Raw genomic sequence first — 17,563 nt, forward strand, 5'->3', positions numbered from 1 at the left:
ACCAGCTCCACTGATGGAGGAGAGATCGCTGTCAAACAGAGCACTGGGAATAGCTCCACTGATGGAGGAGAGATCACTGTCAAACAGAGCACTGGGAATAGCTCCACTGATGGAGGAGAGATCGCTGTCAAACAGAGCACTGGGAATAGCTCCACTGATGGAGGAGAGATCACTGTCAAACAGAGCACTGGGAATAGCTCCACTGATGGAGGAGAGATCACTGTCAAACAGAGCACTGGGAGTAGCTCCACTGATGGAGGAGTGATCACTGTCAAACAGAGCACTGGGACTAGCTCCACTGATGGAGGAGAGATCGCTGTCAAACAGAGCACTGGGAATAGCTCCACTGATGGAGGAGAGATCACTGTCAAACAGAGCACTGGGAATAGCTCCACTTGTCTCCTTCAGTCCTACCCTCTTCTCCTGTCTTCCTCCTTTCAAACTCTTTCCTGCTTTAGACAAATTTGGTTGGCATCTACTCTACTCTGGCATGAAAAGGACAAAGGAGTTGGCTAAAGCAGACCAGACTGGCACCAGTCTAAACAGGAACACAGTAAGACTAAGTTGTGTCAGATGAGGTATCTCACCTTGAAGCCAAAGGCCTCTGCGGTGAGGTAGCAACTCTCATGATTGATCAGACCAAACTGCAGCTTCAGTGGACGGTTTGTCCTGTTAGTGGGCATCCTGACCTGGAGAGGGGGAGAGGGGAGGAAGGGGAGAGGGTGAGGTACGAGGGGTCGGCAGAATGAGGCAATGAAATATGAGAAGAAATCAATGAAGAAGGTAGCTATGTAATGCAGGGACTACAAATTCCTGCTTCTCTGCCGTCTTTAAAAAACATTTTTTACACAGATTAATAATCTACTTACGGTGGTTATGTGGTTCCTTTTCTGTAGTTTCTGTGATTCCTACGCTCCAAATTCCCAGATTAAAAAGAATCCTTTTCTGTCTCTGTCTCCTCTCCTCTTGTCTCTCTCTGGGTGGTTGAGAGACTCTTGTCGTTCTCTCTCTACTCCTTCTTTCTCGTTCTGTCGTTCAGGGCTCCTGGGGTTTTCCATTAGGTTTTTCCCTAATCAGGATTATAGTAGTTAGTAGGACTCAACACTGCAATCCAACTAGTGACGTCACCCTCTCCCCCTCTCGTTTCACAACTTCCCTCTTTCAGACTACCTCTCCCCTTCTCCCTCAATGTATATTTCCCCTCTTCTTTCTCTCTCTCCCTCAATGTCTGCCTCCCACTCAATCATTCCCTTAGTCTCTGTCTCACTCAATGTCTCTCTCCCTCAATGTCTGCCTCCCACTCAATCATTCCCTTAGTCTCTGTCTCACTCAATGTCTCTCTCCCTCAATGTCTGCCTCCCACTCAATCATTCCCTTAGTCTCTGTCTCACTCAATGACTCTCACCCTCAATGTCTGCCTCCCACTCAATCATTCCCTTAGTCTCTGTCTCACTCAATGTCTCTCTCCCTCAATGTCTGCCTCCCACTCAATCATTCCCTTTGTCTCTGTCTCACTCAATGTCTCTCTCCCTCAATGTCTGCCTCCCACTCAATCATTCCCTTTGTCTCTGTCTCACTCAATGTCTCTCTCCCTCAATGTCTGCCTCCCACTCAATCATTCCCTTTGTCTCTGTCTCACTCAATGACTCTCTTCCTCTATGCTTCTGTCTGCCTGTCTCCAGTCTCTCTCTCTCTCTCTCTCTCTCTCTCTCTCTCTCTCTCTCTCTCTCTCTCTCTCTCTCTCTCTCTCTCTCTCTCTCTCTCTCTCAGCCAGTCTCTCTGTTTCTCTAAATCCCTGTTCTTTTCGTCTCTCCCAGTTCCTGTCTATGAGATTACTGAGCCACTGGTCTCATGACCAGTCTCCAACCCTGGCCTTAGTGATCAGTCACCCAACCAGTCAGCCAGTTAGCCAGCCAGTCAGTCAGTCAGTCAGTCAGTCAGTCAGTCTGCCAGTCAGTCAGTCCGCCAGTCAGTCACCCAATCAGTCAGCCAGTCAGTCAGTCAGCCAGATACACCCAGCTTTACGGTCCTTACCTTCTCATTCACCTCTTCATCTCTCTCCCTCTCTTCTTACCGCTCTGTCACTTTCTGCCTCCCACGGTCTGTCACTTTCTGCCTCCCACGGTCTCACTCTCTTCTGTTCTTTTTCTCCTTTTCTTCCTCTCCTTTCTCACCTCTCCCTTTATTCACATTCCAGATTCCTTCTTGGCCAGGAGCACGTTTGATCAGCACGTCCCTTAAACAGGCACATCTTTGGATTAAAAAGGTTCCACCCTGAGATCACAGTGAGGCCCTAGGGCTGTGCGACATCCTTTTTCTTCTCCAATTCCTAAATACCCAAACATTACAGCAAAGCCATGGAACAAACATGAACCTTTCATCTATACGTTACAGCAAAGCCATGGAACAAACATGAACCCTTCATCTTTACTCTACAGCAAAGCCATGGATCAAGGAGGGAGGGAGGTGAAAAAGTTGACAGAGAGAAAGAAAGATGAGGAAAGAGAAGGCAACAGTGTGTCTTGGTGCTACTATTTGTTTTTTACTTTTTATTTATTTTACCTTTATTTAACCAGGTAGTCCAGTTGAGAACAAGTTCTCATTTACAACAGCGACCTGGCCAAGATAAAGCAAAGCAGTGCGACAAAAAACAACAACGCAGAGTTACACATGGAATAAACAAATGTACAGTCAATAACACAATAGAAAAATCTGTGTACAGTGTGTGCAAATTAAGTAAGGAGGTAAGGCAATGAATAGGCCTATAGTGGCGAAGTAATTAAAATTGAGCAATTTACACTGGAGTGATATATGTGCATATGAGGATGTGCAAGTAGAAATACTGGTGTGCAAAAGAGCAAAAAAACAAAAACAAATATGAGGATGAGGTAGGTTATTGGTTGGGTGGGCTATTTACAGATGGGCTGTGTACAGCTGCAGCGATCGGTAAGCTGCTCTGACAGCTGATGCTATTAGTGAGAGTACTAATCATCACTTTATCTTTTCTCCCCTGTTTTACCAACAAGGAGGTGTTGATCAGAGTAGGGCCCTTTGTGTGTGTATAAAGTGGATTTGGAGAGTAAAGAGGCGTGTCCATTCCTTAACCCTTCTTCTCCCAGTGATCCCAATATGGCTAATCTACTACCAGTTACCCCTCCCCTGACCAGTCGCACACACACGCGCACGCACGCACGTACGTAGTCCAGCGGTGAAAGCGTTGGGCCAGTAATGAAAAGGTCGCGAGTTCAAATCCCTGAGCACACTTGTCTATGTGTGAAATAGGACAAATACACTCCCCCCACACACACCACTATGAGGGAGCTAGAAGCACAAACCATATGAACCATGTCATGGGCAGATAAGGTGCATGATCTACCCGAGCTACAGACAGCTATATCGGTCTGCTGATACAGGACTACTAAAGGCCCAGTGCACTACTTTTGGGGGGGCTGCAGCACCCTTAGCACCCCTACTTCCAGTGCCTACTCTCCCACTATCATATTTGTTGGTGAGAAAACGTTCTGAGGATGCTTCAGCTTTATAGCCCCTGTGACATGTCTGCGTTACCCCCTTCTGTCTGTGGACTAGTGATCAGTCACTGAGACAGCAGAAAAAACACTGGTCAGCGCCAAGCAAGGCCAGCAGAGGGAGCTCTTGCTACACCCACTGACAGCTTGACACAAATTGCCAATATCCATTACAAGTATGGACAAACAGATGAAGTTTCTGGAAGTTTTCACAATATATTTTTTAGTAACATCTGTCTATTAAATCAAACTGTTGTTATCAATATCTTGTGACAGCATCTGTTTCCTCTACTAGTGCATTATTCACTTACGGCATTATTCACAAATTGCCCTACTTATGGCGTTATTCACAAATGGCCTGACTTATTGCATTATTCACAAATGGCCCGACTTATTGCATTATTCACAAATGGCCCGACTTATGGATTTATTCACAAATGGCCTGACTTATGGCATTATTCACAAATGGCCCGACTTATTGCGTTATTCACAAATGGCCCGACTTATGGATTTATTCACAAATGGCCCGACTTATGGATTTATTCACAAATGGCCCGACTTATGGCATTATTCACAAATTGCACTTCTTCTGGCATTATTCACAAATGGCCCGACTTATGGCATTAAACACAAATGGCCCGACTTATGGCATTATTCACAAATTGCTCAACTTTTGGCATTATTCACAAATGGCCCGACTTATGGCAGATAATATAGAATAGGAAAACGTTAATAAAAGAGGACATCCATCTGATAGCGCAGAGAGAAATACACCAGACTAGATTCTAACTAGCAGTCATCTGCTGTTGCAGACTGGGATGTCCAATTTCTTTGTTCTATTTCTAGAGCCGCTGGGTTCTCCTTCTTGGACAAGTCAATTGGTCCTCTTGGTAAGGAGATCTGGAGTGCTTGTGTGTGTGTCTGTGTGTGTGTGACTAGTCTACACAGGGTGAACTCAATACTCCTTATCTAGGAAATAACAGAGATTAATTGGAAATCAGAACCTTACATTAGCATACCTGAGCCCTCATCAAGGAGAAGAAGCAAGCACACACACACACACACACACACACACACACACACACACACACACACACACACACACACACACACACACACACACACACACACACATACACACACACACACACACACACACACACACACACACACACACACACACACACACACACACACACACACACACACACACACTTGAATAACAATAAATATTACTTAATAAAAAGTATGCTTCTATTTACTATATTATTATAATTCTCCCCATTATATTTCCTCTTCATGTGGACCATATCCCACGCGTCATCAGCTCTTCTTTGTGGCCGGGGGGGTGTCATCGTCTGCTGATGTTCCGTAGCTCTCGCTGCCGTTGGCACGGCAACGGCTGTCGATGGCCAACCAGATGTTATTGTGGGATGGCGGCTGTGCCAGGTTCACTGTGGCAACTGGAATGGTGCTTTAGAAGCCATTAGAAGCCATAACTGTGCTCCTCTGATGACACTCAAATAGCTATCATTACACCTCCTACAAGGAGAGAGGAGGGAGGGCTGGAGGGAGAGAGGGAGGGAGGATGATGGAGGGAGGGAGGAAGAGGAGGAGAGAAAGGGGGGAGAAGGTAGAGGGAGAGAGAGGATATGAGAAATTACAGGGAAAAAGGAGAGAAAATGAGAGAACATGAGAAAGGAAAGAACAGAGCAGATAGAGACGGAGAGAGAGAGAGACAGAGAGAGATGGGGAGGGAGACGGGGACGGGGAGAGAGACAGAGAGAGAGACGGGGATGAGGAGAGAGACGAGGAGAGAGATGGGGACGGGGAGAGAGACAGGGAGAGAGATGGGGACGGGGAGAGAGACGAGGAGAGAGATGGGGACGGCGAGAGAGACAGGGAGAGAGATGGGGACGGGGAGAGAGACAGGGAGAGAGATGGGGATGGGGAGAGAGACAGGGAGAGAGATGGGGACGGGGAGAGAGACGAGGAGAGAGATGGGGACGGGGAGAGAGACAGGGAGAGAGATGGGGACGGGGAGAGAGACAGGGAGAGAGACGGGGACGGGGAGAGAGACAGGGAGAGAGATGGGGACGGGGAGAGAGACAGGGAGAGAGATGGGGACGGGGAGAGAGACAGGGAGAGAGATGGGGACGGGGAGAGAGACAGGGAGAGAGATGGGGACGGGGAGAGAGAGACAGGGAGAGAGATGGGGACGGGGAGAGACACAGGGAGAGAGATGGGGACGGGGAGAGAGATGGGGACGGGGAGAGAGACAGGGAGAGAGACGGGGACGGGGAGAGACACAGAGAGAGAGACGGGGACGGGGAGAGAGACAGGGAGAGAGATGGGGACGGGGAAAGAGACAGGGAGAGAGACGGGGACGGGGAGAGAGATGGGGACGGGGAGAGACACAGGGAGAGAGATGGGGACGGGGAGAGACACAGAGAGAGAGATGGGGACGGGGAGAGAGACAGGGAGAGAGACGGGGACGGGGAGAGACACAGGGAGAGAGATGGGGACGGGGAGAGACACAGGGAGAGAGATGGGGACGGGGAGAGACACAGGGAGAGAGATGGGGACGGGGAGAGACACAGGGAGAGAGATGGGGACGGGGAGAGATGGGTAGAGAGATGGGGACGGGGAGAGAGACAGAGAGAGAGAGACGGAGAGAGATGGGGAGAGAGATGGGGACTGGGAGAGATGGGGAGAGAGACGGGGACGGGGAGAGAGACAGAGAGAGAGATGGAGAGAGATGGGGAGAGAGATGGGGACGGGGAGAGACACAGGGAGAGAGACGGGGACGGGGAGAGAGACGGGGACGGGGAGAGAGGGGGAGAGAGACGGGGACGGTGTCGTGTCTTTGGGGTACCATTAAACTGAAGACATGTTTATCAATAAACTCCCTGTAATTATTATCACGTGATTAAACTGATTAATCGTTTAATTGCAATTAACTAGGAGATCGGGGCACCAAGGAAAATATTCAGAGTACAAAGCTATAATTTTCCTAATATAACTTTCCTATATTATAACATTATATATTATATTCTGTTATAGTATAGGCCGATTATCTTCTGGTTTAAATGGTGTATTTTACCTCGCGTCCAGTCTCATTCCAAACGTCGTAAATTGTTGTATCTGCACGAACCCAGTCTTTACTGAAATCATCCATACATCAATTGTCTTAAAATCATTTATTTACTAAACTAAGTAATTCACAGAAAGTATACAAACAGTAATTATCATCACAAAGAATTGGTAGAGTAATGTGCCCTAGTGGGCTAAAACAGGCATGGCTGGTGTCTTGTTAACAATGGGTCATAAACGGTCAGCTGAGGACACACAAAGTTCATTAATATTAACAATTGACATGCTAATCCTTTGCACATGAACGCTCACTCATTTGAGAACAATTGCAATCAATATATATTTACGCTCAGTGTGTCGTCGGGATCCTTGTTGGAGCGCCGTTCTGTTGGAGAGTTTTTTCTCTCTCTCTCTCTCTCTCTCTCTCTCTCTCGGTTAGAATGGATCTTTCAAAGCGACATTCATTAATGACGTCATAGAATGGATGTTTCGTTGGTCTTCGCGTTCAATGATATAATTTACTTAGCTGCAGACTAATAATTAATATCAAAGACTTGTTCTTATTCTGTCGGTATCGATAGTCTAAAAGTTAACCACGTGGTATAGTTCACTTTCAGTAGAGTACTTGGATGGTCAAACCTATCGGCCAACTCGCAATGGAGTGGAGGCCGGGTCTGTTAGAAAGTAAATCAGGGTATAGTTTTATAGTGAACATGTCACATGACGCCTGGTCCTGTCTGTGTCCCTGGGGGCGTGCCGATGACTGAGTTAAGCTTGGTACAGGAATACAATTCTATCACATTAACATCAGTACATAGCATCTCAATGTATTACAAAAGCTTTATCCTTATTAATACATTTTATACAACCATGTGGATGCAAGTCTCATCGCTGAGGCTATTATATAAACAGTTTTATGGTAATATGGCTATATTGTCTCTTCTGAGTATCACAAAATTGTACCAAGCGGACCAGTTCGTAGCTGGATTCTTCACCAATCTTCCATACCTTCTCCAGAACACAAATGTCACTTGGTTCCCATATTCTGTGAGTTGGAAGAATTTCCTGTGTCTCTCTATGGGACCCCTCTGTGTCTCAACTGGGCCATGTGGTTGTAAGATTCTCCTCTGGAATTTTACAACCCCCTCACACAGGGCCTGGGTGGGGGGAGGTAGGTTGGGGGATGGTGCAAGGGGGGAGGGGGTCAACTGTCCTCCCTGTACTCAAAGAGGCCAATGTCATGACAACGGGGAGAGATGGGGAGAGAGACGGGGACGGGGAGAGAGACAGGGAGAGAGATGGGACGGGGAGAGAGACAGAGAGAGAGACGGAGAGAGAGACGGAGAGAGATGGGGAGAGAGATGAGGAGAGAGACGGGGACGGGGAGAGAGACGGGGAGAGAGACGGGGACGGGGAGAGATGGGGAGAGAGACGGGGACGGGGAGAGAGACAGGGAGAGAGATGGGGATGGGGAGAGAGACAGAGAGAGAGACGGAGAGAGAGATGGAGAGAGATGGGGAGAGAGATGGGGAGAGAGACGGGGAGAGAGACGGAGAGAGAGACGGAGAGAGAGACGGAGCGAGATGGGGAGAGAGACGGGGAGAGAGACGGGGACGGGGAGAGAGACAGAGAGAGAGACAGGGACGGGGAGAGAGACGAGGAGAGAGACGGGAACGGGGAGAGACACAGGGAGAGAGATGGGGACGGGGAGAGACACAGGGAGAGAGACGGGAACGGGAAGAGACACAGGGAGAGAGATGGGGACGGGGAGAGAGACGGGGAGAGAGATGGGGACGGGGAGAGAGAGACAGGGAGACAGAGAGACATAGAGACAGAGACATAGAGCGAGAGAGAGAGAGTGAGAGAGAGAGAGACTGAGATAGGGAGAGAGACAGAGAGAGAGACAGAGAGAGACAGAGAGAGTGACAGAGAGAGAGACAGAGACAGACAGAGAGAGAGAGACAGAAAGAGAGACAGAGACAGGGAGAGAGACAGAGATGGGGAAAGAGAAAGAGAGGGAGACACAGAGACGGGGAGTGAGACAGAGACGGGGAGTGAGACAGAGACGGGGAGTGAGACAGAGTTTAAAAATACAATTTTAGAGTTAACAGCCCCCAGTCTTTTCTAGCCTATAAAGTGCTCTTCTACCATTTCCATGTTCTGCAGGGTGCTCCCATCCCCATCCCCTACCCCTACATCCCTCTCTCACCCCTGTCATTATCATACTATGTCAATCCCTTTCCTCTTTCTCAGCCTCACCCTCCCTTAACTCTATCTCTCTCTCAGCCTCACCCTCTCCTCCCTGATTTCTCTCCAACAGCCTCACCCTCTCTACCTTACCCCATCCCTCTATCAGTCCCACCAATTCTCCCAGTCCTTTTCTGCCTCTCTCACAACCCCTCTGTTGTTCTGTCTTTTACTCTCCTTCTCTCTGCCTATTACCATCTCTCCATCGTTACGTCATTCTTCTCCTTTCCTTTCACACTCTGATTTCTCCCTCCTTCCTCCCTTCTAGACTCCATCCCCTTCTTTCTCTTCCTCATTCAATCTCTTTCTCTGTTTTCCAACGGACAGCAGCCCATCTCTTTCTGTCTTTTGCCCTGATCCCTCTGTCTTCTCTTTCTCTCCATCCCTCTCTCCCAAACCCTGCTCCTGTCCATGGGGATACACTTTTGGGACGGACACGTTAGAAGAAAGCAGATCTGTGTTCTCCTCTGCCAGTCTTACCATATCAATAGTCTCTTTCTCTCTCTCTCTCTCTCTTTCTCACTCTCTCTCTCTCTCTCTCTGTCTCTCTCTCTCAAGCCACGTCTAATAGCTGTAGTTCCACATGTATCCACTAAGAGACAGTATTAAGCTATTCTACCATATAGCCAGACTGAAGAACCAGAATATGTTTTTAGAGAAAATAAAAAGATTGATGCTTGGTTTGTCAGACTTGGTGCCTGTGTGACTGAGCGGCTCAGGAAGGGAAGGCAGGAATCTCTCAACTATTTTTAATTGCTGTTTTATTGCCCTCTGCTTCCTTAATGGGGGCCTGTCAGAAACATAAGTGAACTCAAAGATGTCAACAGGTGGTCGTTATCTGCCTTAAATCATCACTGCAATTAAATGGCAACACATAGAGAGAGAGATAGAGAAAGCTGAATGACATCCTATCAATATGTGTCCCTGCCCTTAACAGTGAAAAGATTACTGTGAGGGATAAAGTGAAATAGCCTAAAAAGCTAAATCTGGCTTTGTTTTGATAGGAGACAAAAACACACTCAATTAGGCAGCCTGTTCAAATACTAGGAAACTTCCTTATCTTGTACCATCACCTATCAGGTTTCTCTCTTGGTTTACTTGCCTTTTCCTACTTGCTTAGGCTACTTGTTCATCACCTGCTTTCCTTCCTAGTAAGGAGAAAAACATCTGGGTTTGACTTGACCAAGGTAAGGCCAGATTTAATTTGTCTTCATTTTTTGACATTTTGTTGTGTCTAAGTTTGTTTAACTAGCCACATTAATTCAGAGGATTTCATTAAGCCTACTAATAATTCAGTTTTGGCTGTAAGACCATTTGCTTACTATGCGATATTCCTGTGGTAGTAACGGGTTAACAAATGGTACAAACTGGGAACCAATCCATACTGAGATTAACACCTGATTCTTCCCTGATTGGCCAGACCAGCTTCAATGCATGGTCGGTGTTATTTGGGACTCACGCCCCACGTGGGACAAAGACCACTACTTGCCTTCTCATTGGTTAAATTCGAAGATCCGTTCCCTTACAACAATTTGATTTGTTTAACCGTCCACGATCCGCTCCTCCTTTCCTTGTTTTCAGCTCGAACTGAAATATCCCTCTCCGAGCTCCAAGGGCCCGAGCCCCTGTTTGTCCCTTCACACCTATCAAGAGGCGTGTGAAACGAACACAGATCTGACATTTCGCGCCGGTCCTCGAAACAACCGCAATATGATTTAAAAAAAAACATGATTATTAGATATGATATTACCTCCGTATGGTATGTGCGATGCAAACGGCCGCCGCCTTCACAATCTGTCATCTAGAGGCTGTTATTTGGTTTTATTGCCTATTGCCTGAGAGATATTCCCTTCTCTCTCTCTCTCTTGTTCCTTTTTCTCTCTTTATAAAGCCAGCGGTAGTAGCTCCCTCACTCCCGCAACTAGGGCTACACAATAACCATTTTACAGTGGAATCAAATGTTTGTCACAACAGCCAACACGGACAGACAATCAATCAAGCAATCTTACCCTGTCTACTGGGTCTGTCTACTAGTGATCAGTCTGCTCTTACCTGAGATTGCGCTGTAGGCCAGAATAGGCTGTCATTTGCCCATTCAAGCAAGGACATTGGTTTCAAAAGGTAGCCTATTTAAAAGCAGTTTAAGTTGTATTATCTGACAATAAATTGCCTACATTTCCCCTTCATCAATAGGAATACACACACACACACAGTTCATGTGTGGCAGACACAGCGCCTCGTTGAGATGCAAGAAACGTTGTGTGGCACTGGCAGATCTGACAAACGCTCAACGGGGACGTTAACATTTAAACGACCTTTAATTCATTCATTAATTAAATACATGAATGAATATTAACATGAAAGTAAGCTTAATTAAATACAGCGTGTGTAGGTCTACCTAAAAAAACGTCATTGTCTATGACTGACCCTCAGTCAGGTTGCTCTCTTCCTTGGGACTCTCTCCTCCTCCAGTCCCTGGGGCCCGGTTAAAGAAAAGTAGGAGTTTCCCATAACCACAGATCTAGGATCAGATCCAACCCAACTCCGCTACTACCCTTAACCATTAGGAGGATTACAAAATATCTGACCTGTGGTTTAGGAGACCTATTCAGCCTCCACCCAGAGAGCTGCTTGCCTGCAGTGGTGAGGACTGAGGAATGGGACTCCCCTGTGTGTCACGGCGATTGTTGTCGTGGCAATGGAAGTGGTGGTGGTTACCAGGGTGATGGTGGTTGCATGTCTGACCCTCTCCCCTCGTGCTGTCGCGGGCATTATTGATGCACGTTGCTGATCGGTATTGTGGAAGAACAGGAGGGATGGCAGAGAGGACAACGATTAATGAATTCACGAGGATCTAAAAACTATCCCTTTTTTCTCTCTCTCTCTCCTTCTCTCTCTCTCTCTCTCGCTGTATCTCTCTCTCCCCTCTCTGTTTCTCTTGCTCTCTCTATGTCCGTCCCACTCTCTCTCTCCCCTCTCTCTTACCTCTCTCTGTCCCTCCATCTCTTTCTCCCTCCTCTCTACCTCCCTTTCTCTGTCCCCCTTTCTCTCGCTGTCCTTCTCCCCCCTCTTCCTCCACTGCCTCTTCTTCCCACCTCTTCCTCCACTTTCTCTCGCTGTCCTTCTCCCCCCTCTTCCTCCACTGCCTCTTCTTCCCACCTCTTCCTCCACTTTCTCTCGCTGTCCTTCTCCCCCCTCTTCCTCCACTGCCTCTTCTTCCCACCTATTCCTCCACTTTCTCTCGCTGTCCTTCTCCCCCCTCTTCCTCCACTGCCTCTTCTTCCCACCTCTTCCTCCACTTTCTCTCGCTGTCCTTCTCCCCCCTCTTCCTCCACTGCCCCTCCCATCCTTTATCTCTTTCTCTACTCTTCATTTTTCATAGGTGTCTGTCTTGTATGAGTGAGCATTAAGAATGTGCGTGTCTCCTGATCAATCATGACAAAATACTCTCTCTCTCTCTCTCTCTCTCTCTCTCTCTCTCGCTCTCTCTCTCTCTCTCTCTCTCTCCCCTGTACACCGACACACAGACGCATATGCTCATGCATCCACTCACATTCACACACACCGTTACCTCACACACCGCAGCAGTTTCATTCACCAGCACTTGCTGACACACTCACACACACACACACACACACACACACACACACACACACACACACACACACACACACACACACACACACACACACACACACACACACACACACACACGCTGCCCTGGTGTTATGCCTGAAGCTAAGAGAGGCAACAAGATTAATAACGAGCCCTACCTCCCTATAGACAGCCCTAAATATACACAGTTTGGAGAGAGAGAGGGCAAAGTGAGGGGAGAGAAAGAAGAGAGAGAGTAGTGGGGAAGGAGAGAGAAGAGAGGGGTGAGAATGAGGGTGAGGTAGAGAGAGCGTGTGAAAGAATGAGCAAGAGGGTACTTTTGCTTTGACCCAACTGCCTATTGGTAGCTCTCACTTTCTTCTGCTACAGCACTCACATAACCTTTTCAGGCCCCCATCCCCAAAACTCTCCACACACACACACACACACACACACACACACACACACACACACACACACACACACACACACACACACACACACACACACACACACACACACACACACACACACACACACACACCAGCGTGGATTAATGTGTTTCTTACAACTATTTCATTTATTACTGTCAGATGGTTTTTGTGATAAGGACATTTTTCAGGTTGCTAACCATTATTCCCCCAGGATATGTCCTCTTCTTTTTCTTTCTTTCTTTCTTTCTTTCTTTCTTTCTTTCTTTCTTTCTTTCTTTCTTTCTTTCTTTCTTTCTTTCTTTCTTTCTTTCTTTCTTTCTTTCTTTCTTTCTTTCTTTCTTTCTTTCTTTCTTTCTTTCTTTCTTTCTTTCTTTCTTTCTTTCCTTCTGTTTTCTCTCTTTCTTTCTCAGGACACACGTGAGTACATGAGGGACACAAATTATTTTGAAAGTACGTGCATCCACACAGGTGTGGTTCCTGAGTTAATTAAGCAATTAACATCCCATCATGAATAGGGTCATGTACTGTATAAAAATGCTGGGCAGGCCAGTATTTTGGCTACTATTGCTATGCCCTCATAGGATGACAATGCCCCCATCCACAGGACACGAGTGGTCACTAAATGGTTAGATGAAAACGAAACCAATGTAAACCATATGCCATGGCCGTCTCAGTCACCAGATCTCAACCCAGCTAATGGGGCGGCAGCGTAGCCTAGTGGTTAGAGCGTTGGACTAGTAACCAAAAGGTTGCAAAATCGAATCCCCGAGCTGACAAGGTACAAATCTGTTGTTCTACCCCTGAATAAGGCAGTTAACCCACTGTTCCTAGGATGTCATTGAAGAATTTGTTCTTAACTGACTTGCCTAGTTAAATAAAGGTAATAAAATAAAAACCCAATTGAACACTTATGGGAGATTCTGGAGCGTGCCTGAGACAGCGTTTTCCACCACCATCAACAAAATAACAAACAAAGGAATTTCTTGTGGAAGAAGGGTGTTGCATCCCTCCAATAGAGTTCCAGACACATGTAGAATCTATGCCCAAGGTGCATTGAAGCTGTTCTGGCTCGTGGTGACCCAACGCCCTATTGGTGTTTCCTTTATTTTGGCAATTACACATGTCATGTAGTGCGACAAGGGCTGAATTAACATTAACAAAGCCAAAATGACTGAAGGCCACAATCGTTTTTATCTTAATAATCAAATCATTTCTGGGTAACAGAGTACCTTACAGTGATTATTTTCAATTAAAATAGTCAAAAAGAAACAAAAATTGCTTCCAGCAAAGAGCAATTTCTCAAACTAGAATTTTGCTGCAGTAGGACTGTCTGGGAGTGATCTGAGTGGGATGGGAAAACTAAAAAATAACTGTCATTGGCAGAGAAGTTTGGAACTCTCTTTCTTATTGGTCTATTAACTAATTTACCTTCAGGTGATGTCACATGGCAGGGTATTTGGTATTTGGGGTATTTCATTAGGATCCCCATTAGCTGTTGTAAAAGCAGCAGCTACTCTTCCTGGGGTCCACACAAACATGAAACATGACATAATACAGAGCATTAATAGACATGAACAGCTCCTGGACCTCTCTGGTCAAATCAGCCATTATTTTATTAGTTGAATCCACCTTACTTACCAAGCTAGGCCCACTTCAGTTTGCATACCCCCTCAACAGGTCCACAGATGATGCAATCGCCATCATACTGCACACTGCCCTATCCCATCTGGACAAGAGGAATACCTATGTAAGAATGCTGTTCATTGACTACAGCTCAGTATTCAACACCATAGTACCCTCCAAGCTCATTATTAAGCTGGAGGCCCTGGGTCTCAACCCCGCCCTGTGCAATTAGGTCCTGGACTTTCTGATGGGCTGCCCCCAGGTGGCGAAGGTAGGAAACATAATCTCCACTTCGCTGACCCTCAACACTGAGGCCCCACAAGGGTGCGTGCTCAGCCCCCTTCTGTACTCACTGTTCACCCATGACTGCGTGGCCATGCACGCTTCCAACTCAATCATCAAGTTTGCAGACGACACAACAGTAGTGGGCTTGATTACCAACAATGACGAGACAGCCTACAGGGAGGAGGTGAGGGCAAAACCTCTCAGGAGGAAAACAACCTCTCAGTCAATGTCAACAAAACAGATGATCGTGGACTTCAGGAAACAGCAGAGGGAGCACCCCCCTATCCACATCAAAGGGACAGTAGTGGAGAAGGTGGAAAGTTGTATGTCCTCAGCATACACATCACAGACAAACTGAAATGGTCCACCCACACAGACAGTGTGGTGAAGAAGGTGCAACAGCGCCTCTTCAACCTCAGGAAGCTGAAGAAATTTGGCTTGTCACCTAAAACCCTGACAAACTTTTACAGATGCGCAATTGAAAGCATCTTGTCAGGCTGTATCACCGCCTAGTATGGCAACTGCACCACCCTCAACTGCAAAGCTCTCCAGAGGGTGGTGCGGTCTGCACAACACATCACTGGGGGAAAACAACCTGCCCTCCAGGACACCTACAGCCCCCGATGTCACAAGAAGGATAAAAAGATCATCAAGGACAACAACCACCCGAGCCACTGCCTGTTTACCCTGCTACCATCCAGAAGGTGGGGTCAGTACAGGTGCATCAAAGCTGGGACCGAGAAACTGAAAAACAGCTTCTATCTCAAGGCCATCAGACTGCTAAACAGAAATCACTAACTCAGAGAGACTGCTGCCTACATAGAGACTCAATAGTCACTTTAGACAATGCCACTTTAATAATGTTTACATATCTTACATTATTCATCTCATATGTATATACTGTATTTTATACCATCTATTGCATCTTGCCTTGCTGCTAGGCCATCACTCTATATGTAGTTTTCGGGGAATTGTTAGATTGCTTGTTAGATATTACGGCACTGTTGGAACTAGAAGCACAAGCATTTCACTACACTCGCATTAACATCTGCTAACCATGTGTATGTGACCAATAACATTTTATTTTATTTTATTTTATTTCTATTTGGACAAAACAGTTGAAACTATTTAGTTTTTTTAACAACTGCTTGTAGAACAATTTTTGTTTGTTTAAAAGATCCTTCACATGTGATAGAGAGACATCACTGTCATCAACGGTACTCCTGCCGGCGTTGGTCTTTGTCATGGTAGCTAGGGAAAAACTCCATCCCACTGAAACAGAGATTTCAGGCGGACTTTTCAAACAGCCCTAACACTAAAAAGGCATTATCATCATTTACACAATTTCACAGTATTATTCCAACCTCATACTGTGGAAATATACAGTGGGCTCCAAAATTACTGGCACCCCTGACTGGCAATGCACAAACAATACTTTAAAAAATATAAACAATATAATTACAGAGAGAAACTGAAAATACCAACGTGAGAAATATTGCACTTTATTAATGTTTCAATGGAACCAACCAAAATCATACAATTATTTAATACAAAATACATTTCACCAAACTCAAGGTTTCATAATTATTGGCACTCCTCATTTAGTACTTAGTGCAAAGCACCTCTGGCAAGAAAAACAGCATGGAGTCTTTTTCTGTACTGTTTGACAAGGTTAAGAAAAACATTCTCTGTTTTCTTCCCTTTTTTTGGTTGTCCTCTTCTTCTTTATTGGTTTGTTCTCTCTTTTCTCAGGTTGTCCCTTTTATTGAGCTCCTCTCCTCCCTGTGTTTCTTCTGGTCCTTTTCTTGCCACATTGTGTTGCAACTATTTATTTTTTTTAACCTTTATTTAACTAGGCAAGTCAGTTAAGAACAAATTCTTATTTTCAAAGACAGCCTAGGAACAGTGGGTTAACTGCCTTGTTCAGGGGCAGAACGACAGATTTTTACCCTGTCAGCTCAGTTTCTAGTCCAACACTCTAACCACTAGGCTACCCTGCCACCCCACTATGCTGTATTGTCATGTTGTGTTGCTACTATGCTGTGTTGTCATGTGTTGCTACCATGCTATGTTGTTGTCTTATGTCTCTCTTTATGTAGTGTTGTGGTGTCTCTCTTGTCGTGAGGTGTGTTTGGTCCTATATTTTAATTATATTTTTATTTTGAATCCCCTGTCCCTGCAGGAGGCATTTGCCTTTTGGTAGGCCGTCATTGTAAATAAGAATTTGATCTTGACTGACTTGCCTAGTTAAATAATGGTTAAATAAAATAAAAATAAAAAATGTCTTTCTTTCTTTCTTTCACCTTATGTCATCTCCTATTCTTATTGAATTATTGAAATGAGTATTGGCATATGTAAATGTATTAACACAGTTTTTCGATCTAGTGGGGGACAAATTACATGGTTATTGGGAATTCTGTTTCGGTTAGTTTTCATGTTTTTTAACCAAGGTATTTATTGAAACACAGAGGGGAAATGGAGTGCAGGTCAGGGGAAGCTCGGGCGGGTTGCTGGAAACCAGGTGCGGAGGCTGAGGCTGGGCCGGGAGGGGTTTCGACAGGGTAAGCAGGTCGGGAGGGGAATCCAAGGGAGTAGTAGAGTGGGGAATCCAGGACAGAGTAGCAGGATGACGAGACGTGGGACAGGAGACAGGGACAGGAGTCAGAGCGGGCAGAACTGTAGCGGAGAGGAAAACAGCATCAGGCAAGGAAAACAGGCACAACAGGATACAGGATCTGAATAGTAACAAACGGCTAGAAA

The 17,563-nt window shown here is 46.1% G+C and overlaps 1 protein-coding gene across 1 annotated transcript in view; it reads right to left on the bottom strand.

Annotated features, from left to right (window-relative positions):
* Positions 1 to 683, bottom strand: part of LOC106610076 (fascin-2) — a 40,264-nt gene extending 39,581 nt beyond the window's left edge. Inside the window, exon 1 of the mRNA XM_045724436.1 lies at positions 588 to 683. Within this exon, the coding sequence (XP_045580392.1) occupies positions 588 to 683 (96 nt within the window). The remainder of the gene's footprint in view (positions 1 to 587) is intronic.
* Positions 684 to 17,563: the final 16,880 nt, after the last annotated feature.

This window comes from Salmo salar, chromosome ssa01, assembly GCF_905237065.1.
Source record: "Salmo salar chromosome ssa01, Ssal_v3.1, whole genome shotgun sequence".
Taxonomy (NCBI): Eukaryota; Metazoa; Chordata; class Actinopteri; order Salmoniformes; family Salmonidae; genus Salmo; species Salmo salar.